Raw genomic sequence first — 25,888 nt, 5'->3', positions numbered from 1 at the left:
CAGGAAAATACGAAATTTAAGATACAGAAGTTAAGGATATGGCGATTTTTATAGTAATCTGTTAATAATTTGTATGTTATAATTTAGGAATATGATTTTTTTTCCATCGCAGTTGTAATATACTATTGTAATTGGAACTTTACAAGGTTGTTGTTGTGACTTGAAATTGAGCCTTGCAATTTTTTTCAACTTAGAATTAACATTTTATTCTTTTGACAGACGTTAAAAATAGATAAGAATAGGCCATGAACTGAAAAGTTATTCACAACTTCATTTATTTGGCATACAATAGACTAATACAATGGATTTTTTCAACTCTGTTGTTATAAACAGATGACATTGTTCCTTCCGGTTGCATATATCGAAATTATCAAACTTTTCACATACAAAAAAATTCTTCAATAAAAAAGAATTTTTACAAGATCTCATCATTGATTTTTTGCATTTCTAATGTACATAAACATAAGCGTTGTTCTTATGTCACTAATACATAAACCTATGTATCTACAGTTTTGCCTTCATTTTTATTCATTATTTGTTATTAAATTTAATTTAATATTTTTGCTATAAATTTCAAGTTAAAATTTATAATTACTACGAAATGCATAATAATTAATAAGGAAGACACCCCTTTTTTCAAATGCCACAACTGAACCCTTTTCTTTTTGTTTTTGCTCTTTTATATTTATTTGTATCTTTTTCACTTCCTACATAATCTGTCACAAGTTACAAAGCAAATTATCCAATTAGTGTTTGCCTCTTAAGGCTCTTCATCAACTACTAGTTTGACAGATAATTAACTATTCATTAATCATCTTAAGATCGCATCCAAATAAATTTTTAATTTGTTTTTGCTCCCACAATTTATTGTTCTAGAAATTATTAAAGTCTGTTTTGTAATTTATATGTACTTTGCACCCATTTCGAAGCTGGAGCTTTTAAAGCATTGAAGCATAAAAAGCTGTTTACATGAAACCGCATTTGATTTGATCACAATTTGAATGCTCAGACCCATTTATTTAATTGGTACGTTTTAAAGACTTCTACACTACGTTCTGGCATCGAGCCAACGTTGTGGACAGTTTAGCTTGACTTTTATAAGATTTGTTTCAAATTTGTGCACCCAACATTACGTTTTATAGAATCAGAATCTAGTGACTGGAACGGCCATTCATTATTTTTTCTTTTGGTTTATGGTCCGATTTTTTATCCGAATAATAAATCCGAACAGATTTTTTAGGAAAGGTTAAATTAGGGGCAAAAAGTGTTTTCCCTGCTAAATTATTTACGTTTCAATGAATTCGTGTAAATAGAAACAGTTTTTACTTCATTTTCTTTGCTTGGCATTGCTTGAAAATTGTTTGGATATATCTCCGCTTGAAAGATCCTGGAAAATATTTGCTTAATCCACCACAACAAATGCAGTGCAAGTGCAGGAAAATACAGGAAATGCTTTTCCGGTAGAAAATGTCTGATTGTTGACATTTTTATTCGAAACGAAAAAGTCTTGTATGAAATTAGGTTCATGGTACGAGTAGGTATACAAATATCACCAAACAAACACCAATCAGGCTCAAGACTATTAAAATATTTAACTAATAAGGTTTTGAATTACTGACAGTATCGATTATTATTATTAACAATATGTAAAGTCTGTTTTTTATTTAAATGGGAATCACCAAGTCAAAATTGTGGTGAAAAAATTGGTAGCAGCTTATCTCCATAGCCACAAATTTTGTTGCTTTTTGTTTTTGTCCCTAGAAAATTTTGTTGAAAAATTATGGTAATGTTTTCATGTTGAAATGTTAAAAAATATTGACTTTTATAAATCTTGTGTGCCTGTTATAAATAAATACAGTGCTATCAAAAAGTCTATCTATCAAGCAAGCGTAGAAATTTAAAATGTATGTCTGTAGAAGATAAAATGACACAATGACAAATGAGAAATGTCAAAATAATTTTTATGTAAATTATGACAGGAAATCGTGGTGAACGATTTTTATGAATAAATAAATCTCATTTTAGGATTTTTTTTGAGACGTTTCATAGAATAATTAGCTTACTGTTTTAATTTTTATAAAATAATTTTTTGACATCTAGATAACATACGAACTGCCATGCAACATACGTCCTCAACTAGGACGCCTACTTGATAGAAAGACTTTTTGATCGCACTGTATATGAGAACAAACAACATTATCGGAGGTCTAAATGCTAATAATATCGATAGAAATAAACTGCAAGTAAGTACAATGTTACAAGTACAAGGCAAAAATGAGCTTCTTGCTACAAAAACTTTCAAAATTGTTACTTTTTTAACAAGTTCCTCAAAAACGACGAAACCAAACTAATTTAATTCCGTTCCTTCTCATTCATGTTTGTTTTGTTTTCTTGTCGATTTCTTGCTAAATTTTCACGGTGGTTTGTTACTGACTTCTGCTTGCACACTTTTTGTCTCAAAATTTCCAAAAACCGTTGGCGGTAACGAGTTTGTCCTTTCGTCTCTAAATTTTCTAGACGATTTTTTTGTTGACGTTTAGTGACATTGTTTTCAAATTAAATCAAAAACCGAAACTGCCAACTTCTTTTATTAAAATTACCACGAATGAATTTACTAGTGGTGCTAACGTTAAGACTGTTTGACATTTCCATTTAAAGTAAGGTGGCCAACCGTACTGTTTTATCCAGGACAGTACTCTTTTTTGTGGATGCTGTCCTGGTCAAAAAATTGTAATAAAAAACCAGTAAAAGTACTGTTTTTTAATGTTCTGACAAGCAACTTCAAAAGCAAATAGAAGACCGAATAAATACGGCATTTTTGCCATTTGGTGTTAAAAATATGGTTGAGTCGATAAATGGTGAAATCAACAAGTTTTTAAAAACATTGTAATCGATTTTTATTCAACGTGGAGCGATTATCTTTGTGAATGGAGTTGACATTTTAAAAGTGTAGAATATTTCAAATGGATTTTGATTGAAAACTGATGTAAGCTCTTCTGCGATTTATATTTCTCAAAACTTTCCCCAAATAAATATTCTTGAAACGGAACTGTTTGACGAATTTTGTTTTTTGGCGAGATATGTAGCTAACAGAAAAAAAAATCGAAGAATGGAAGAACAAATCTGTTAGCCTTTCAGATAGATGGGTGGAGATTTTCAAACATTTTAAAGAAAACGATTTTACATATGAGTGTTGTATGTGTCTTCCGGGAACATACAATTTTTTGAATGTGTTTTTTCGCAAATGAACAATTTGCGACTTAGTTACTAGTTACAACGTTGCGTTCGATGCTTATGGTGAAAACCAACCTACATTATTATACATAAGTAATTTTTGGGGACCTTAAAAAAATGAAGATTCATTTTTATTTTTAATAAATTTTAATAAATGAACAAATAGGTAGGTGTTTTATATGTATTTTTTTTAATTTATAGTTTTATAATGAATTTTTCTTTTGTTGATGTTTTTTTTTATGTAAGTAATAGTTTTTGTTTGTTTAAAATAAATATTTTCCTGGTTTTTGGTTTTTTGTAGTTGGTCACCTTAATTTAAAGAAAAAACAGACTTTATATTGTCAATATTTTTATAAAATATTAAAATGCATATGCATACAATATAAAAAAATACACTTATTATTAATATTTATCATACATTTTTTATTACATATTTGCACACGGAAGGCAACTAACAAATAATAGATAAAACACCCTTTTCAAGTTTTTCTAAAAAAATATCCCAAGGCAAATATTAGCATATAATAGACAGAAACGGAACCATATAATGTTTTCTTAGCTTTTGTTTTATTCATTCATTTATTATTGTTTAGGTTTCCGTAAATTAATTTTTTATTCGTGTGTTGAAACGGGTAGATGTCCAAACTGTCGCAAATGATAAAGAAATATAGAATAAGACTGTGATATCCTCAGGAAGACCACCTTGTGGTCGAAAAGTGTAAAAGAAACGTATATGCCAAAATCTTTCTAATTTTTTTTAATCCCAAATTTTTTTTAAAAAATATACGATGATAACTTCATTATTATCATTACAGAAACAATAGCTTTTCGAAAAAAAAACAACAACGGTATCTGCATAAAAACAGTGATTTGGGCAAATTACCCTCGCCCCTAATATCGTCATCTCCTCACGAAATGAGTAATAAACGGTCAAAAATGAATTAAAAGATCACTCACCTCGGCAACAAAAACAACGATTAAAGAATCATTAGCCTCGGCGCTGTTCATCCCATCAATCAAATTCTGCAACGTGTCCATCAGATAGCTCTGCTTTTCCCTTCTCACTGTAGGCACTCCCATGACTACTGACACCCCATTCCTGCCTTTGGACATCAAATAGGCCAATCTTAAACTCGACGGATCGTCAAGCAGATGCGGAAGGAAGTGATAGGAAGAAGGCAACCGCAGCATAATGGGCGGATTCAGCCCTGTTGCAGCATGCATTCCCGACATGTTCTTGATTAACTGCTTGATTTCAGGCCGAAGTTCAGGCGTTGGGAAGCTGAAAGTGGTCGTGTTGTCGTTGGGAATACCGATCTGGTCGATGTGCTGAGTCAGCTGCTGGAGATCCTCCTGTCTGGCTCTATACATCGAGTCCAGGTATTGGAGCTTCACTTGCAGCTCGGCCAGACGCTGGATCAACATTTGCTCCGATGTGATGTCTGCAATAAAATAGACAACTTAGTGCTATTCTTCATGAGACTAAACGATGCCATTGGCAACTTATAAATTTCCAGACGTTTCCAGAATTTATGGACCGTTAAATGAATGATGATGCTCGCTGGCTAATAAATATCGGTTATCGAACGCGGTTTAGCCTTCACACGGATCGATACATTTACAAATAAAAATTCTATTAGGTGACATATGAATGGATTTATGAGAAATGTGGTAGACTTTTAGTGGCCTCGGTCTACCGCAAAAACAATTCCATTTCAATATTTTCAAGAAATGTTAGTCAGGAACAGTTATAGAAGGTTAATGTATCAATGACACATCATGTATCTATTTTCATTTTAAACAAACTGTTTGTGGGTATTTAATATTCAAAACTAAATATTTTGCCGTTTTCATAACCTGACATGGGAATAATTTTGAATCACATGCCAATGACCTTATTAATTTCAAATGGAAGACTGAGAATTCGTTATTATTAAAGCGAAAAATACGCGTAATTTCCTGTAGATAAATTTTTAATTTCTCAGTAAGTGGTTTGGGAATACCGACTTTATTTTTATACCAGTATGGATTAAAACATTGCACGACCTACAGACGTTCAAAATCGGTTTTTATGACAAATAAGAGAAGTAGTTGAAAACAATAAATATAAAAATAAACAAGAAACAAGTTAAGTTCTTTATGTAGCAAGAGTCTATAATTAAAATCTATTAATAGAATGTCTGGGTAAAAATACGTTTCCTTTTTTAACAGCTTAGATACTTAATTAGATAATAGAGAGTATTATTCTATAAGAGCCACTATACTGGATGTGGAAAAGTGTGAATCAAAGCATATTTTCTGCTTAAATTAACCATTACTCTCAATGGTAACATCAAAAAATGTTTTACAAACAAAACTTTTGCACAATTTTACCAGAACTTGTCATATCCTTAAATTACATAATTTGTCTCCTCATTCAAGAACGTTGTCACCCTGGCTTCTTAGTCTTCATTGACTTGAACCTTTAAATTTTTCAGGTATTGTTTCAGTTCCAAGATCAAACACAAAGTGGCAAATTAAAATTTGATCTGTACAAACATTACATTTAGTCCTCGATTTCAGAATTTGAAATTTTGCAACATTTGAAACGAGACACGTTTTTGAACATCCAACGAATAATGCAAAATTTGGCACCAAATATTATTTTTATCAACTTCGTTAAAATTAAGCCAAAGGAATAGGGAAAGTGGTTAAAAAATCGACAAGCTCTAAAAAAAAAAGAATTAATTAATTAATATACAGACTTTCTTCTATGTAGAAGTCTAAAAGATGTTAAATTGCAATCTACTTTTATAGAATATAGAACATAAACTGTCTTTTTTTTAATTCAAATGACTTGATAAATCACGGTAATTTTTCATACAAATCTTTATATGGCATTAAGAAAAAAAAACATTCAAAATTATCTCAAAAAGTTATAGAAATGACATTTAATGTTTATGGAAACGATTGCATTCCAACTTTTCTATTTGTAGCCCCAACTCAAACTTCAACTAATGTTTATAACACTAATATAATAATAGCTTTTTTCTCTAACTTTTAAAATCTTTTAAATCGACTTGAAGTTTGATTCACCTTTTTTAAATAACAATTTTTTTAGAATCGATCATGAGATTTGGGTCATCTAGTTTGATTACAGTTTTTGTAACAGCTATTTTGTTTGTTGTTGTTTTTGTTTGTTTGCTTGTAACACTTTGACTGTATAAAAACTGTAATCTAACAACATTTTCGTAACTGATACCTCAGTTATTTATAAACAAAAATATTTTATCCACAATCACTCTATAAAGAGACTTTATTCCACACTTTAGATGGGTATAAAGTACGACTTTATTCCACTGTTAGTAAACAGCGCACCGCGTAACAGCTTACTACGTTTAACCGAAAGCACATTTGGCGTGACGTTTAAATGTCAGTTTAATTTTTAATTAAGTTTGGAATAATTTGGGCCTGTGATTGTGGACAAAACGTTATATTGCAGTCGTGTGTTAGTCGCGTTTTATTCACTTAAGAAAATTAACATTCTTGCGTGGATAAAACGCTACTTAACACACTCTTACAATAAATAACTATTATTTTGTGGTTTTCATTTTAAAAATAAAGACATTATCAATTAAAATATTACTTGTCTAATTATACTTAAAATGACTAAAAACAAATACTAAGAGTTTGTGTTTTCGAGTCCTGATAGTAACTGGCGACAACACAATCTCTTTTGATTAATCTTTTTGTCGATTTAAATATTTTAAAATATCTAAAATATGTATCAATCTATGTAAAAAAAAGTTACAAAATATTTAACAGTGCTGTAAAAATATTCTCGTAGTCTTAGGTTGATCTCTAGAATAAGAGCAATAATTAGCAAAAATAAGCGAAATAGAACTTAATGAATAGTAACTTTATCTTGGTATGAAACCCTTTGACTAAATCAAAAATAATAATTTCTTTGTATTCATTGCTTTAGAAAACCCAGTCTATTGCTTTAAACTTCTTCAGTTCTTCATATTGAGAAGACTTCTTAACTTTATCGTTTTTAATTATAAGGAAAGCAAAAAAACAAGAATTCAAAACTGTCAAGCTTGGAAATAATTTCATAAATGTAGCTAAAAAAAATAACCGTGCCAACTGCCAATTCCAATGATTCCGCCGCCTGATCGATGCCACAGCCAGTCCTGTCACATTCACTCCATATTCGAAGGATTTTTTTTTTGATTATGTGATACCAGTGTCATTCGTTTCTCAACTTTTATTCCTGTATTAATAAAATAGCATGGGCTTCTATATAGAGCAGAAAATCCCATCCAACTTTTCAAAAACCCTACCAGGATTATTCTAGTCAGTTATCCAACAAATTTAAATCGGCCTCGAATTTGCGTCGTACCAAATTGAAGTGTCACAATCGTACAACAACTAATTAAATTAACGATAATTTAAATGTATTGTGTGCGGTGTGACAACGTGTCAATAACAAAGTAATTCGTATAACTTATATAACACGAATTACGTAAATGGTAGGTGTATAAGTGCGGAAAACGGCAAATTATTGTGCGGGTAATTACACATATGGCTCTTTGGAGAGGTAAAATCTTAATGCAAGAATTGCATGACGAAGACACTTTAATGTCAAGACGTTCCCTCTTTTACGTTTATCACGAATGTCACTTTCTCGTTAGGGAAAGCTTTATGGAGTGCAACAAGTACAAAACTTAAGGATGCAAGTTTCGCTATTAAAGGCGAAATAAAATTTAAGTTTATTGACACTAAATTGAATAAAATGAAAAATGTTGTATTCATACTCAACTATTTTCATTTAATATTGTTTAGACCTAAAGCTTGAGGCTTTCTCTTGTCATTTGCAGCATGTATTAAAACGTACAAAGCAATTTTCCGGCTTCAATCTAACTATTGTGTTGGTATAATCTCCTAATTGATGAAAACAGTAAGTCTTTGTTGCAGTAACTGTAAAATTAAGTAAGAGTGATCTGAAAATTCCTTCACTTGTTTTGAACACCGGGAGTCAAAGAGGAGGAAAATTTTGTAGACGAAATTTCATCAATAGATATTGGTAAAGTTAAGTACATTTTCCGCTCGGTACGTGAAGATTCGAAAGAAATTGAATTGGCTCGGAGCCATTTAGCTTATTTGCTGACTTAACAATTGGATTGTTGGTTGGAAATTCTAAACAACACTGAAACTTTCATTGCCAAACACTAGACTATAATTGATATTTTCTACTTCATATGACTGAAAGTTCTGAAACATTTTATTACCGGACAAGAATGTTCCATTACGAACAATGAGGGATGTCTTCTAGCAAGCTTTTAGTACCTGCAGACACTTGGCTTGCACCATTGTTTCAACTAATTAAACGCCCTGTATCTCGTACACAATAGAAAAGTTAGCAACAATGAATCAACGTCTGTATAAATACAGAAAACTGCAACGAAGAATATAATATTACCAGGTTCAATCATCCTGATAATGTATTTCGATTCATTAATCATATACAGAAGAGACAGAAATAATAAAAAACAACCTTAAGTGTAATTCATTCATCATTCACGATTTTTTTGTTGGACGAATTTAGTTTAAATTTTTTAAATTAAGTTACTAAAAAATTAAAAATCAAACACTGTACAGTCATTTTAAAAGAGGAAACATGAAAACGTGAGAAATAATGTTTCAATGTGCTGCAGTTTCTGCAACTCTTAGATAATGATGGTTTAGAATAACCTAATTAATTAAATTAAATACTAAATTACAGGCTAAGTAATTATAAGTATCTAAGTCTGTAGGTATAAAATTAAAAAGAACCCAAGTTAGATTTTCTCAGAGATAAAATGCATGAGAAATTTTGTCATTAAATAGCTTGGTAGTGTCGAAAAAAAATTATTTGAAAAAACATGAAAAGAATTCAAAAACTGCTTTAAATTAAAAAATAAATCGAGACAAAAACTATTTAAACGTTGTTTTACTAATCATATACAGCAATTTCTCTTTTCATAAACTGAAAAGAGCTTCTTGTTCTAAATTAATATTTTCAAAATGAGTTGCATTATTTTTATTTTATTAGCCAATAATCAGGACTAAACAAATGGTCAGAATTTATAGACAGTGTTATTGCTTACGATAAAGCACTTTTTCGAAAAACTTTTTCAAGCTTCTTCTATATAGCAATACAGAAATTTGACCTCTACTGAAGATGATTAAATAATTAATAAATGAGTTTAATAAAGATTACTATTTTTTATTGTAGTTTGGACTGTAGTACCTATGAGTAAAAATTAAAAATTATGCAAGTCTGGCCTAAAATTTCTGACGCATTCTGTTAAACTAATTTTTTAAAATACGACTAACGATAATACAAATTGAAAACAATCATGTTTTCAGAGCCAAGGGTTGAACAAAAAATGTAACAAATCTGTTTTATTATTTATTTACTTATTACAGTCTTTGTTTTATGTATTACATTGAAAAATTACTTTTTTATTTAAATAAGGGTTTAGATTTGTCAGATTTGGTAAAGAGAACTCAAACAAGGAATCGAGTCCAGAATGCGGAGAGAAACAAGCATACAGCTTTATTTTTCATGTAGGTGCGAGTATGTAATACAATTATAATGGGGCCTTTCCACAACTGTTATCTGTTTCTCTTTCCTTTTGTTTGGAAAAAAATTCCATTTACTTATAGTCGCGTACACAAAGTGCTTCTAAATTTACAAAACCATTAATCTTGCTACTGAATTTAGAATTGCGATTGGAGTTCCACAGCACGTTTTGTTTTAAAATGATTGGGTGGACCAATAAAAGACTCCTGAGAGAGAAATGATGCAAACTTTCCCGTGGTATAGTATGAATATGTAAACTACTGGAACTACAGTGGTTATAAATTTAATAGTTATAATAATTTACTTGCAAATGCATCGATTCTCCTTTAAACCGATCATACGTCAAACCATATTTGCCTCTGAACTGTTCAGTTAATTGTAATTATGTAGTTGCAACTGTTGCAAGTAAAATAAAACCGAAAGGGAATCTAATGAGATGTTCTCCTTGCAATAGTGAGTTAGTTAAAGGCAGCTGTGCTCTTGAGTAACATTTTGTAGCCCCCTTTCAATTAATTTAATTTTGTTTAATTTACTCACTTTCCTCCTTATGGCTAAAAGGCCGTTTTAAATTTACCATCACGTAATATTTTGAAACAGTAACACCTACCTAAAATGAGGGAGAGTGTTAAAATTATATTAGGTAAATAAGGGGTTTGCATAAAAGACCTGGCCTAAGCAAATACAATTTGCAATAAAAATGAGCACTTTAGTGTGTTATTATTAAAAACTCAAACTCAATTTGTTACCTTACCACTACCTCCTTTGTCATTTTCCAATTTGTACTTTCCCTCTTAATTTAATTTAATTTAATTTATTACAGGACACTTTATTGGGTTGCACAAAAGAGCGGATTATAAAATACAGATTTCTAATAAACAATGAATTAGAGCGTTATAATTTGTAATGAAGTTTATTCAGAGTTTAAAATTAGTTTTTGAGAGTTTATACAGCTTGCTTATATTAAACAAAATTAGTTACCGTTGATCGTTATAAATGGCAGATGAAAGTAAAAAGAATGATAATATTGACGAAAAATCGGCAATGTGGAGACTTAATTGCAAGAAATAATTGAGAATAGTCGGTATTTATTTTTATGTTTCCAAAGCACATAGATTCAGTTGACACTGAGCGAATTAATTAATACCCCTATTATATTTATTCTGTAAACTAATTTCAATCGACGGTACACACAATTTGCATGTGTTTGAGTTACAACAGTATGTCTGAAATTAATTGTATTCATGCACACTTAAGCTTTGCTCTTTGCGTGAGCATTAAAAATATAAAAATTAAATTATTCAGAACTGAAAATCTAGTGGTGTGTGCTTCACATGAAAATGTAAAAGAAGAGAATGAGTGTTTCATTAACAAAAATTGTTTTTATTAGGCCAAACACGTTGAAACAGCCTGTACAAAACAAATTTCATATCTGATATGACCACATTTTTAGTTTTTAGAACCATATAATTTGGTAAAACCATTTTGTTAAATTGACGGTAATTTCCCGCTAAACACATAAAGTGTTGAACTGCACGCAATACATACCACATTAGCCTGTCAGTATTTTTAGAAAGTTGTTGCAATAACAGCCAATTTGAATACAAACAATAAATTATTCAAATTTGCTATTAAGTTGATCCAAATACATCACAGTGACATTACAGCTGATCGTTGACTCTGAAACGTTTGGTTTAAGCTTACAATTATACACATTTTGACTTGATGAATAAAAATATAAGTACATAATATGTATGTAATGTATGACTGCTTACATGTAATAAAAAAGGAGGTGTTTTAAAATCTTAAAAACTTAAATATATCGAATTCGGGCTATTTGTCTGTAATTGTTGATAATAGAATTGAAAGCATGTGCTTTCAAATAAAGAATAAGAATGTTCTTATTTGGTTATTTGCAACACTGCGAGTTATTGTTATTTGCAACTACACGAGGGTAGTTTGATATTTTATTATCATTTTATATGATGAAGTGATGAGTGATGATATCGCAATTTTAACTTTTGAAATCCCTTTTCAAACTACACACAAAATTTTGAAGAAAATCAATCGAAGAGTAAATTGGTAGCAGAACTAGAAAAACGATAGGAATGTGTTGTTTTGTTGAGATGGAAAATCATGAAGCAGTGAAAACAGTGGACGCTGAAAAGAACATATTATACAGGGTGCACCAGAACTCGTGCCCCAGAGAAAAATTTCAAGTAAGATAAGATACCAGAAACATGGAAAAAATGTTTAGAAAATTCTATCTGTCAAAAATTTTTGACATTTTTTTTTGACATTTTTTATGTCTATTTAATGATACTGATGATCTTGTATGTTTTTTAATAATTATTTAGTAAAGGTACAAAATTTTGCCAATAAAAGCCACAAATAACATTAAACAGAGTTACAATTTAGGATACAGCTTCTTTGTTTCCTCTTCTAATAGCCTGTAGCAAAAAAACTTGGAAAATATTCCAACAGAAATAAATAGAATTAAAGTGCAAAATTTAAACCCTCATAACTTCGAAATTTTTAGAGATAAAATGTTTTTAACATTTTTTCCATGTTCCTGGTATCTTACCTTATATGGCATTTTTCTCTGGGGCGCGAGTTCTGGCGCACCCTATATTTTGCAGAGTTTCAAAAATGTAATCTTTAGAGAAGGTTGAAAAAGTTAACACATAAAGATGTTTATTCTCATTAATGAAATGTTTGTAGACCTAGAAAGAGATTATATTGAAAAATAAATTGTCAGTGTCAAGCTTTCAACAAATTCTTGAACACCCAGTATTAAACTTAAAATTATTTAAAAAAAAATGTAAAACGTTTCTCATGTTTCATGTCTACTTACATACTTACAGTTTTTGTAAAAAAATAAAAATCATGCGATGTTTTTAGGTAAACATAAATATTTTCGCGAACTTTCAAATTATCATATACCACGTTCCTAATTATGTTAAGTAGATATAAACTGGATTAAAACTTTAAAAGCAGTTGTATTTAAAAAATTGTTTAACAAATACATTTGAAAACTCCATAATGTGTGCAGTTAAGCTAAAATTTACCAAATTAATAACAATCTGTTTATATTTTATGAACACAATAATTTATTGAATACCTTATTCGATGTAGCCAAATGTTGTTATCATAATAATTATTTCAATAAACTAATAAACCATTGTGAGGCATTCGGTGAAACATGTGAATGGACTGCTGTCATCAGCATATTATTTGTTACCACTTATTTTTTTAATTAATTTAAAAAAAAGCTTTGTAATAACAGGCAACTGCAAATTATAGTCATAGATTTACGAGCTTCGGAAACATTGTATTTTGACATCACTAAATTAAAAACCTTATTTGAAGCATTTATTGAAAAAAAAAATTTGACGGCATATCTGTCTGACTGATGGATTTCAATTTTTTTTGAATCATTTTACAATAATTATTATTCGCACACAAAAATTAGCTTTCTAACTCAAAAAAACATGACAGTGCATTCACCACTAACAATTACTCGTATGTGGAAAGCTAATTTTATTTTATTATCGTTCTGAATTCGGCAGAATTAAGTTTTATTGTGCCCGATTTTTTTTAATTAAATAAATTATCAAGCATTTTTGTGAGCTCTCTGAGAAGTATAATTATTTCAGGCAGTAAAAAATTGCTTACCTCGTGAAGATCTAATCGGTTAGTGAAAGTTTCATGTTAGTTTTCTTTCCTATTGAATTTTGTTAATTTTTAACGTTGTTAAGCCATTTTATGCAAGATAATCTTCATGAAACTATGAAATTCCAGTTTTTCCTCTTTTACTTTTATCCACTAATGGAAGAACTACCGTTGATGCATAATATTAATCCGGAAGCTGCTAATGTATAAAAATAAATCTGCTACGTAATTACAAAAAGGATTAAAGCATCCAAGCTTTTACTATCATAACATGCGAGCATTATGCTCTCTAGTTTTCTTATCTCTTTCCAAGATCTAAAAATGGAGAGTATTTGCACATCATTAGAATTTTCGTTATTTGCGCTAATGATAGTGTTTTTGCCCTATCAACCTTGTCGAGTTCTTTTTCGTGCGGTAAAATATTTACCACTTTTACCGTTAATGCATGACGTTATTATTGTAATGAATCAGCGGTTTGTCGGTAATTTAATGAAGGCTTCGCATACACAAATAGTTGTTAACTGAAAGTATATCCTAGAGACAAAATAAAACCATCACTCATGTAATATACATTATTGACGCTGGACATCTCATAACTCTGAAAAATTTCACCTCCACTTGTAGTTTCTTACGTCTGAAAAGCATAAATCCTGCAAAGTTTGTCGACAATTTGCAGCAAATTGCGTACTAGATTATAGTTAAATTGACTCGGGTCTACAAGGGTCACCTAATTGCATTTGCGAGAAAAAACCTCGAAGAAGTCCACACATCCTCGTTAATTGAATCCGGAAGCTGTGTTTGTTGTGTTAATTGCAGTATAGCAAATGTTAGGTTCAATTAATTTCCATGTTGAACAAATAGCGGTCACAACCATGACCGACAACTTCGAGTTCCTTGCATGACCATTTACAGCATCTGAAGGCTTAAATCATTCATTTTAGCAACAATGGCGATGTTTCCGTCCCAAGTAATCAACAGTAACAATATTCTTGATTTATTTACCGACGAGTTTGGTCACGTGAGCGTGCAGGGAATTGGAACGCTCATGTCGAAGGAATTTGTTACAGGTGACTGCAAAACGCGTGTGCTGTTATACGAATGATTACATAACATTTTCCCACTCAAATGTGATGATAATCGCAGTTCAAAATAATTAAAGATTGGTGCTAAAATCGAGATATCAGAGACCAAAAATATTGTTGAGTTTGAGTTTTTTCACGTTCTTTAAATTCCTACTACTACATACATCATAAAATTTGTACACAATTACTAAAATCACCCAGTATATTAACAATCATTATAGTAGTAGTGGATTCCTAACCTTTTAAAAGCCGAAAGAAATATACGCCATTCCATCCCTTGGTCGGGAAGTAATTTATGATGTAGGATTGCTAACGTTAGAGGCTCATCAAAAACGCAGTTTGTTAGAAATTTAAAGAAAATGTGTAAATAATAGGAGTTTTTTTCACAAGTAAAGTTGTTCATTATCTATAAGTGCTGTTATACACTCGTTTCAGAAATAGTACATTACAAGGGAGGTGGTAAATATGGCATTACCCCGAGTGCTTATGTATAAAGCACAAGGGGTAATGCCATTACCACCGAAGTTTGTATGCTATTTTATTCACAATCACATTATTTTCAGTCAAAAATTTGAGTAAAATAAAATTCTAACAAAGTTAAGGAAGGCCATCCAAATGGCGTTTGATTTTTGACGATTCAGAAATGTCAAAGAAAATATTGAAATAATGTGTAAATCTGATTTAAAGTCGTCGAAATGGAGCAATGTACTCCCCCAGAATTAAGAGAAACAGCTACAAAAGCAATTGAATACTAATTTAGCGAAATATTTTGCGTAACTTGACAATTTAAAAGAACAAATTTCGGGTATTTCCGTAATTTTAACGTTGGCAATCCTGCATATTACCACCCAAGAGGAGTAACATTTATTACTCTTCATGAGAAATAATGACATGTTTCCCAACCTTAAAAAGGTTAGTAATCGGCATATTACATTAGTGATTGTGAATAAAAAATCATGAGCACATAATGCCAACTTTTCTTTACGTGTATAATACAAGCTTTTCTCTTCTAGGTATATTCATATTTTTTTTAAATAAAAAATTTGAAATGTTTTAATTTAGTTGCTGATTTCTTAATTTGACATTAAGACTCTTATTCTGTAACTCTGAACGATATCGTTAGTGAACGATTTTCGTTGGTAAACGAATTTTCGTATTCTGCAAATAAACTACTTTCGTTGACTACCGATAATTTCGTTAAAATTTGTAGTTGACTCAACGAATTAATATTTTGATAACTGATTTGTGAGTTTTTATGAAATATGGGTCATATTTTGGATTATTTTCTCGTAGAATTGCAAAGAAAGTAATTATTATTTTATTATTACATTATTACTGTTGTTGATTTTTCTATTAGGTATAAAAACATACTTATACCTATTTTAGACAAATGTACGTACAAGCAGAAAAAAAAATTAATAGAGGCTATCAATCCTTTTAATACGTTTGATGAATTATTTTGAAGAATGTTTAGATTTACCTACAAACTCTAGCACATGATTTTTTTTTTCTTAAAATTCAGGTTTTTTGACCAATAGAACAACGTATAGCAGTAGTACATCACCCATAGTCCAAGTAAAGAAAAATCGGCTTAAGGGAAAAGTCAGGTAGTTGATGGAGTGGGTGATTGAAACTCATTGTTAAATAAAAATATATGTTTTTCATAATAAATATTTATTTAAAAATAGCTTTAATTTTTTTCCATCCAGCTATGTCTTTAACAGAACCAACAAGCATTAAATTTATCATTAATTTTTTCCATGCCTTTTTTAGAGCAATGGGTTTTTCCGCTACAAATTAATTTTTTTTGAACTAGGAGTCGTTCTTCAACAAATTCTAATGAAGCTCAAATTGTTGAATTGTTGTTTTACATTTTTTTCTTCTTTTTGTCGATGCAAGCCCTAATAAACTTACATTGTGACATTAATGACGTTTTTAAATAAATACAAGCGAATTAAAAACATTGACTTTTCGTTGAGAAAAGTTAAGGGGTCGTTCCCTTAACGATATGGTTACAGAATACAAAATTCAAACATGTCGTTTCAACTTTCAACATTCGTTCATTAACGAAATCGTTCATGAACGAAAAATTAGAGAATAAAAGTTGTAAATTTTTCAAAATAAAAATCAACCAAAATGATGAAAATTTGATAACAAACGGTCGTGAATTATTTAAATGTAGTAAAGTAAAATGTATAAAGTGTAATTATTGCATTTTTTTATGTGCCATCGGTGTTTTTAACAAATTGCGTGTGTAATGTCGCTGCCGCCGAGAGCAGTAACGAGACCCTCTATTGACGCATCGTATCTAAAATGCAGTTTTCTGCACACTATCTGACTTGACACAGATAAATGATGAGTGGTAAACTGTTGTTTAAGACTCAAGAATCCCATATAAAAGAATTTTGAGAAATAAAAAAAAAGTTTTGTGGTATATTAATTTTTTCACCAGTAACTAACCATTATAATATTGAGTAAGATAAAATAAAATAAATCAAATAATAGTATCATAGTAGGAATTAACATTTCTAGAATAAAGTTATACTACTTTTTCTCGTATCCAAAGAATAAACACCAACATTATTATACCTTTAAAAGAAAATATCATACAAACGTGGGTGGTAATTTTATAACACCTTCGGTCTCTATCTGTCCTAGAAACCACGACTCTCGGGGTAATAAAATATTTCCTACCTCAGTTATATTTAGTATGTATACTATTGAATATAATTCAGAAGAGACCAAAATTCATTAATGCAAACAAAACAAAATATGTGTAGAGGCTAACTTGACTTATTCAAAATCCAGGTCCATTTTTGTTGGAAGACCACATTTGATTTTATCGCTTCTCTTCGCCGGCTTTGTGTTTATCTTTTAATTATTCATGGCCAGAAATATAATACACATAACTGTGTCCGCCTAATTATAAATGTCAAAGGTTTTGCTATCGGTAAGTTGCACGGTCTTTGGACACGTTTAGATTGTTGGTCGCAAGTATAGTTAACCTCTGATCTTTGATCTTGAGGAACATCTGAGAAATCCGTATTGCATTTCAATAAATCAATCGCAAATGCCGCTAAGGTAAAGACAAACTCTCCAAGACCCGATTGCGGTTCTGCGTGATTTGAATTCTGATCTTGTACATATTTACTTACCTGACCCACTAAACAAGCTGCGAAAAGCCAGCCACTGAACCTTTCATGTCGGCATTTGAAAATTGATGAAACAATCTGGGTTAGAACCTTCAGAATTTCCCACGTTTTGGGAAGGAAGTCAAGTGTTCTAAAGACAGTTTCTTGGGGAATTGCGTTAGAAAAGGGAAACGCTGGAAGAGTTAACTTGTACTGAGCACCTGCTTCCAAACTTTTATTTCCCTATATTTGCTCCTTTATTACGTAACAATTGATCGGTTTTATAAATAATATTAACTTTTAATTTATAACCAGATTAAATTAAATTACCATCTTTTTAACTTTGTTTAAGTAGTGAAGACGAAGTAAATATAAATTTTCCAATATTGCAAAGTACAAAGTTAGATATAAACTAGATACAACAGGAGCATCTTTAGCTAATGTGTTACAAGTTACAACTCTTGCAAAGTTTCACTAGTTTGCGAAATAAAGCGACTGTTGTCTTCGATATTGGATGATTTAATGAAAACTGGAGTTTGCTTCCATTATTTTAATGATTTTGCGTTCTAATTGAAACGTCCTCCAACTTGTAACAGCTAATTAGTTATTGACTATAGTATTTTGCATGTTTACACTAACAGTTTCTGGTTTCTTCTCACCATAAAAACTGACACTTCAGGCATCGGTAAATTGCTTCAAATTTGATGTAACTACGTAATTTGTGTAGCATTACACTACAATTTATTGTTTGGCGCATTTATCGGTTCGAACGCAAAATAAATACGCCTCTAATAGTAGGAATTATTCAAAAATTTACAAATGATGAGTGATGGATTGTTTTTAATTTGAAAAATGCTTAGTACGAGTATGTACGAGTATGTACGAGTACATGATTTTTTTTTAGTGTTATAAAATAACACGAACTTGCTTTTTTACTGATTCTTTTTTTATTTTTTTTTCAATATCTGATCATGTGTTATGTTACTATACAGAGTGGAATTTTTAACTGAAATAAAATTCATAATTTGAATACAAGCGATTTTTGTAAAAGATCCTGAAACAAGATTTTTATTTTTCCTTGCGCATCATTTAACATATACAGGGTGCGCCAGAACTCGCGCCCTAGAGAAAAATGCCATATAAGGTAAGATCCCAGGAACATGGAAAAAATGTTTTATCTATAAAAATTTCGGAGTTATGAGAGTTTAAATTTTGCACTTTGACTCTAATTATTTCTGTTGGAAAAATAATTTTCCAAGTTGTTTTGCTATATAGGCTAATAAAAGAGGAAACAAGGAAGCTATATCCTAAATTCTAACTCTGTTCAATGTTATTTGTGGCTTTTATTGGCAACATTTTTGTACCTTTACTAAATAATTGTAAAAAAACATATACAAGATCATCAATATCATAAATACACATAAAAAATGTCAAATGTCAAAAAATAAATGTCAACATTTTTTGACAGATAGAATTTTTGAAACATTTTTTTCGTGTTCCTGGTATCTTACCTTACTTGAAAATTTTCTCTGGGGCGCGAGTTCTGACGCATCCTGTATGGTTTTTGTTTATTTGCTATCTGAAATGCACAGCCACCTATAACTTTTTTTTCAAATGTAATGGTTGGTATGACAAGTGACTCCTCGTTTGAAAGGTAGTTTTATAAGAATACAATGCATTATTTATTTTCTGATTATTTTCAAAGCCTACGTGATAAAAAACAAAACCAATTTTATAAGATGAATCCTATTTAATGCAACAAATATTTAAAATGGATATCGTTCCGTTCCTGACAAACTGAAAAACGATCGTAACATGTATTCCTTAAGTTTTGCAACATTTCGAATGTGACAAAATCGAATGACATTGAGGAGCTTAAGGAACGTTTTAGGAATAAAATTAGGCAAATCACCCGAAATGTTGCAAAAATAAGAAATGCACGTTACTTTTAATATGCAATTTGCCCATTTTGAACATTTATTGCATTAAATAGTATTCAAGTTAAGTATTTGTTCTTATTTTTTTATTACGTAGACTTTGAAAATATTCAGAAAACAAATAGTTCGTTGTATTGCTTGTCATACTATTACATTTGAAAAAAAAGTTGTGCATTTCAGAAAGCAGATAAACAAAAACCATGTGTGTCAAATGATGCACAAGAAAAAATAAAAATCGACCAGTTTCAGGATTTTTAAAAAAAATCGCTTATATTCAAATTATGAATTTTATTCCAGTTAAAAATTCCACTCTGTATGAAAATCCCTGTTGGGTGAAGCAGCTTTGTTGCTTATAGTGGCGGGTAATCATTTTTCCATATTTTTTTTTAACTATTTCTTATATTTACATTACATTAATTAATTAATAATTACCTTTTTTCTATTAGGATTTCTGGGACAGTGAATTTTTAATAGATATTTAATTGTCAAACACAACCATAAAATGATGATCTGATATTTTAAACAAACCGACTTCGAGCAAATCATTATTTACTCAAAATTCTTTTAATGTTCTTCAAACAATGAAAGACAAAAGTAAAAACTGCGATAACTAACTTGGGCAACCACGAGGATTTTATACTAAAATAACACTGCTTTTAAAATTTTAAAAGCAACAGAAGATATTGTCGCCGCCATATTTATAACGAAATATCTACCTACCTCAGGGATGTTATTAAACTTTCGAGGGTTATAAAAGCAACATTTTTGTTGTGACACCTTGAGAAATAAATTTACTTTTATTGTCTCGTCTAAAATGCATTATCTTTCCATCGATTTTCAACAAATACAAAACATGAAATTATATTAAAGATAATTTAAATTGCTTACACCCACTCTAGAGTTAGGGTGAATTCCATTTTTTTGCAACCGTCAGAAATCTGAAACGGCTGACACTTTCAGGATGTAATTTTGCGTCAAGAGCTTTTGGTGTGGTGAATGCTCGAGTATAAACATATACCTCCGCTTGAGTGGGATTTTTTTTTGTTTTTCTTCCAAGAATTAAAAGATTTAAATATAACATTTATCCAATTGATTATTCAAACACTTTAGGAATTCGTTGCGGATATTTGCACCTCCATAAACCACATGTTGGAACAGGTGTTAAGTGATCATTCGCAGGCATTCGTGTTTACCTCAGCACATGTATGGTGTCATTACTTTTATTAAATTCCGAAAATATTGTCTAACTCAAAAATTTGGGAGATTTTGAGAACATCGAATTTACAGTTTTGACTGTTTTTTTCCTTTGTTATTGGTTTTATTCCTTTTTAAAAAATTAATGGAACCATAATAGAAAATAATTGCCATCATTTGTGAAAAGCTCAAAAGCTTCGTAAATTGCTGCAAATATGGAAATGGATGCGCTTTTACCACAAATAATAACAGCAATGACTGTTTTTTGTTGCAGAAATGAAAGTGAAACACTCATTGTTCCAAAACATGATGTAACAATAGGTACCATCGGTTATATTTAGCAAAACGTATAATTTACTGGACGAGATTTATACGTTACTATAATAAAGCATTTACAGTTAGTCCTCACGACGAACTTGGGTAAAGAAGATACACTTAAACTGTCTATATTGCAGTAACGTTTCTATTGTTTTTATTTTAGACTTGTCACGAACTGAATAAACAGTTTCAATTTGTATTTTATTCTTTTTCTTTTAATGATTTTTGCTCATTCATAATATACTGCTCAGATAGCTGTAAAAGTTATTATCTGTAGCGATGCTTTTAAAACTGAATCATTATTTTGGATCGACAGCATTCTTGAAAGCCTACATGACGGTGCGTCATGGTAAAGCCCCGTTAACTTTCTTTTGTGCATCTGAATTTAGTAAGAAAAATTAGAAACAAGCTTTAGACATAGTTTACAATAATGAATTTGTTCAAATAGGGAAAAAGGTCAAATAAGATAATTTTTATTTTTTATAAAAGTACACAAGAAGTAGATGTAATACATAATTCTGGGTAGATTGGGTGAGAAAGCGACCGCTGTAACTTGTTACTATTTATGCGACGTAAATCACGTCTGAAGTTATAAATAATTCTTCCACTACAGTTACAAAGCATTAATGAGCTTTCTCAATACGATTGATAACCCACTAATGATCATGATCATTTTAGAAGAAGACGTCTTTACTGCATTTCTATGTTTTCAGTTCAGTTCAGTTCTAATTACATATATTGCTCCTGAAAGGTTTCATTTGAAGTTTAGTTCTTATTGTTAATAATTATGATTCTCTTTACCATACAGGAAATTACAGAAAATGTTTCCCAAAAGAAACTTCACCAATCATTGTTTTATCGATTTATAAAAAACAAATTCACATTTTAATTCAGAACTGAACTAATTCGAACTAAGTGGTTGAATTAAAGTGTGATTGCAAGTAAATAATCTGTACTGTTTTACTAAACCTGGAGGTTAATTATGAAAACCAGAAATTGCAGTTAACCCCAAAACTATTCCCACAAGAAACGGATTTTATTTTCAGTAGTTGTAAGCGCTATTTGAATTCTCAAAGCATTTGTTAGATAGCAAATGTATATGAAAACACAGTTACTTTAAGCTCAACAAATTCACTACGATTTTATAAGAAGGAAATAATATTTTTTAAAAGAATAGTTACAAGAACGTAACCAAAAAAACTTTTTTTACTTTTGAACAAAAATTAATTCAAAAACCCGAGTTTTTGATTAATTCATACAAATTTAAACAGTCAAAATATAATGCAATTGTGTCTGTTAATTAGAAGTTTATAATGTATTTAAAAAAGATTGCCTTTATTTTAGAGAAATGGAATGTAGAAGATGAATGCAGGTAGATAGTATGTAAGTAGTGAGAACAACGATAAATCAATAAAAATTACTTTATCACATTGTAGATATATAGTTTACCAATTTTTTTAAGTCTAGTGTCATTAGTGTAAATCATCATTGTTTATATGATCGTTTCTACAGATAACATTAAATTTATGTAAATACGAGTAGATATACATGTACATGCAAGGTGAATAAATATGGCGCAGCATTTTCAGGTAAAAAGTAAAATGAAATTTTCAAACAAAGTTGACATGAAAAATGCTTAATTCAAGCAAATTTTGCAATATAAATGACAAAATGAGAACAATTTGAGTACCTACAAATGACGTTTCTCTTGGGTGGCAAATACGAAGATGAAAAATACAAGATATTAGTAAAAGTACAATAAATCTCGGATATTACTATGTTTACCGTTGGAGTAATAACGGATATGATGGTGACATTTCGCGATATTAATGAAAGTTCTTATACATTTTGCATAAAGCTAAATGTTTTCTTTTGCCATTTGACTATTCCACTTTCCATTACGAGCATCACATATCGTAAAAGCTCGAAAATAAAAACTTACCTACATCCGACACCCTCAACTTTTGAAGCTCCTGTTCAATATTTCCTGGTAAAAATTAAATGGGTTTTATATGTGTGCGTTGCGACGCCATTTATGTGCTTTCCTTGGTGACAAACATCTATCGGCAAATCCCTTGTTATTACATTTTTATTCTGCATACGACACGAGGAATGAAGAAATCATTTTATGTGCTGCTGTCATAAAATAAAACCACATTTACAGAGAGAAATGGCAGAGCAATTTTGGATTTTAAATATTTACTCTACAATTATGAGTCTACACAATCCTGTCATTAGCGAATCGCTTTATCGAACCTTTGTAATTAGTCTAATGGGAATTGCTAATAGCTGGTAAATCCCTTGAACGAATCAATCTTCAAATGACCGGAATTTTTTTAATTTTACAAAAACGAAATTCATAGCGGTGGAAATAAATGCTAACCAACATATTTTTAATTGAGAAACAAAAAGTAGGTAAGTATGAATTAAAAACATTGATTACAAATAATTATTATTTTCTAAGTACGTTTTGTGATTTGAAGAAAAAGTAATTTCCGTTTTACAAATACGAGTATGTGCTACTTGTGCCTAAAACTCAGTATCTAAATAACATATTTGGAACACAAATTTATTTATAAATAATTTTATGTAAAATAAGAAAAAATACTATACAAATAGAAAATATAATCTTTCTTAGATTAGTAAACCACTGGTATTTACGATAAAAACATCGAACGTATCTACTTATAAAATGTGCGAAATAATATATGTACATGCAAGAACCATAAAAGGGCACCTTTTATGCATTTGATAGTAAAAACATGACTACCTCGTCATACAAACTACCTACCATGTCAATATCTTCATTTAATGATAGACTATACAGGGTGCGCCAGAACTCGCGCCCCAGAGTAAAATGCCATATAAGGTAGGATACCAGGAACATGAAAAAATGTTAAAAAATTTTATCTATAAAAATTTCGAAGTTGTGAGAGTTTAAATTTTGAACTTTGACTCTTTTTATTTCTGTTGGAAAAATAATTTTCTAAGTTTTTTTGCTACAGGCTATTATGGTAAATTGTAACTCTGTTCAACGTTATTTGTGGCATTTATTGGCAAAATTTTTGTCCCTTTACTAAATAATTGTAAAAAAAACATATACAACAGCATCACTCATCAGTATCATTAAATAGATATAAAAAAATGTCAAATGTCAAAAAATAAATGTCAAAATTTTTTGACAGATAGAATTTTTTAAACATTTTTTTCATGTTCCTGGTATCTTACCTTACTTGAAAATTTTCTCTAGGGCGCGAGTTCTGGGGCACCTGTATAACTTCGTTGACGGTTTAAAACTTTCTGAAATGTGCCTAATTACTTAATTTAATTAATTACCACAGTAATTATAGAAGAGGTAAAAGTAAAACATAATGAAGTAGTACCTACTACAGAATATCTCATTTAAAAACATTTTACTTTAATAAAATATAATATGCCTACCTTATTATTGTAACAACTTTAAGATTTAGTTTTAACATCACATTTTCACTAAACCGAAATGATCAACAAATTGGGTCGGTTTATAAAGGCCTCATTAAGTTAATTGCAATCAAACGTCAGGTTAACTGATCCAAAGACCAAATTGAACCATGGATTAATCGCGCATTAACTTTTAACAACGAATTAATTTTTAATTCGCCTTCTATGTATACCGACGTATTGTTTAATATACATATTATTATTTAAAATGCAAATTCACGATAATAACACATAATTATCGCTGAAATTAAATCTAATTTGACGTACAGTTATTACCTATATTTAATATCATATGCCAAATATGTTAAAATAAATTTGCTCAGACAAGTAAAATTCGAGCAGTGATAAATATTAATAACAACCTGAATATAAAACATTCATATACCTACTATACTTTTGATCAATCTTACGATAAGAGTGACCCCTGTAATTCTGAAATTAGGTTGGCAACATTAAATAATGTAGAAGCAGAAGCTCTAAAGTATTCTTACCCTTGTTGCCAACTTAATTTTAAAATTGTAAGGCTAAGTATCGGATGGCACAAAAAGAGTTTCACATGTCAAAACAAATAAAAAGCTTTTGTCCCAGTATACCGATTTTAAATCTTATTGGAAAACAAATACTAAATATTAACAACTTTCCCACGATTAAACGTTTTTTAGGAAAAAAATATTTTGAAAAGTAGCAAAGGTGACCAAATAAAAGATATAAAATTTGATACATAGCGTTAAAGTGGATGTTACGGAAATAAGTAACATGGTAGTAACAAAGTCAACTCCACATTCGCTGATAAAATGTTTATTTAAAAAGAAAAATTTCTACGGGAAAAGTTGAGATTCATTCACCTCCTGATCGCTTCAACTTTCTTTCACAGGAATAATGTAATTATTATATTCCTAGTTTTAAATTTCCGTTTTAGAGTTTCTTTTAAACTTGTTGGCACCGAATGCGGAGTTGACTTTGTTACTAGGTACCATTTTACTTATCAAATAAAAGATAACATCAAAAAATCTTTTAGCTTTTAGAATGAGTTTTAAGCAATTAAAAAAAAATTGCCTGGAATACTGTGGATAAAAAAATAACAAAATTTTTTGTTGGTACAAGAAACAAACTTAAGAATGCATGAGTTTCAGTTTGTTCTCAACAATTTTGTGGCAGAAAACCGAATGTCAGTTGTGAGATATCCAGCTGACAATATTATTTTCATTATGAAGTGTCCATTTGAGGTAATTCAGG

General features: G+C 30.1%; 1 protein-coding gene across 1 annotated transcript in view; it reads right to left on the bottom strand.

Annotated features, from left to right (window-relative positions):
* LOC123007955 (alpha-1,3-mannosyl-glycoprotein 4-beta-N-acetylglucosaminyltransferase B) overlaps window positions 1-25,888 on the bottom strand; it is a 77,088-nt gene that overhangs the window by 32,944 nt on the left and 18,256 nt on the right. The window contains exon 2 of the mRNA XM_044403498.1: window positions 4,192-4,676. Within this exon, the coding sequence (XP_044259433.1) occupies window positions 4,192-4,676 (485 nt within the window). The remainder of the gene's footprint in view (window positions 1-4,191; window positions 4,677-25,888) is intronic.

Source organism: Tribolium madens, unplaced genomic scaffold (genome assembly GCF_015345945.1).
Source record: "Tribolium madens isolate multiple individuals breed KSU strain unplaced genomic scaffold, Tmad_KSU_1.1 Scaffold_11;HRSCAF=98;Tcas5.2_LG3b, whole genome shotgun sequence".
Lineage (NCBI taxonomy): Eukaryota > Metazoa > Arthropoda > Insecta > Coleoptera > Tenebrionidae > Tribolium > Tribolium madens.
The sequence above is the reverse complement of the archived record's forward strand: the minus strand, read 5'-3'. Positions and strand labels throughout refer to the sequence as shown.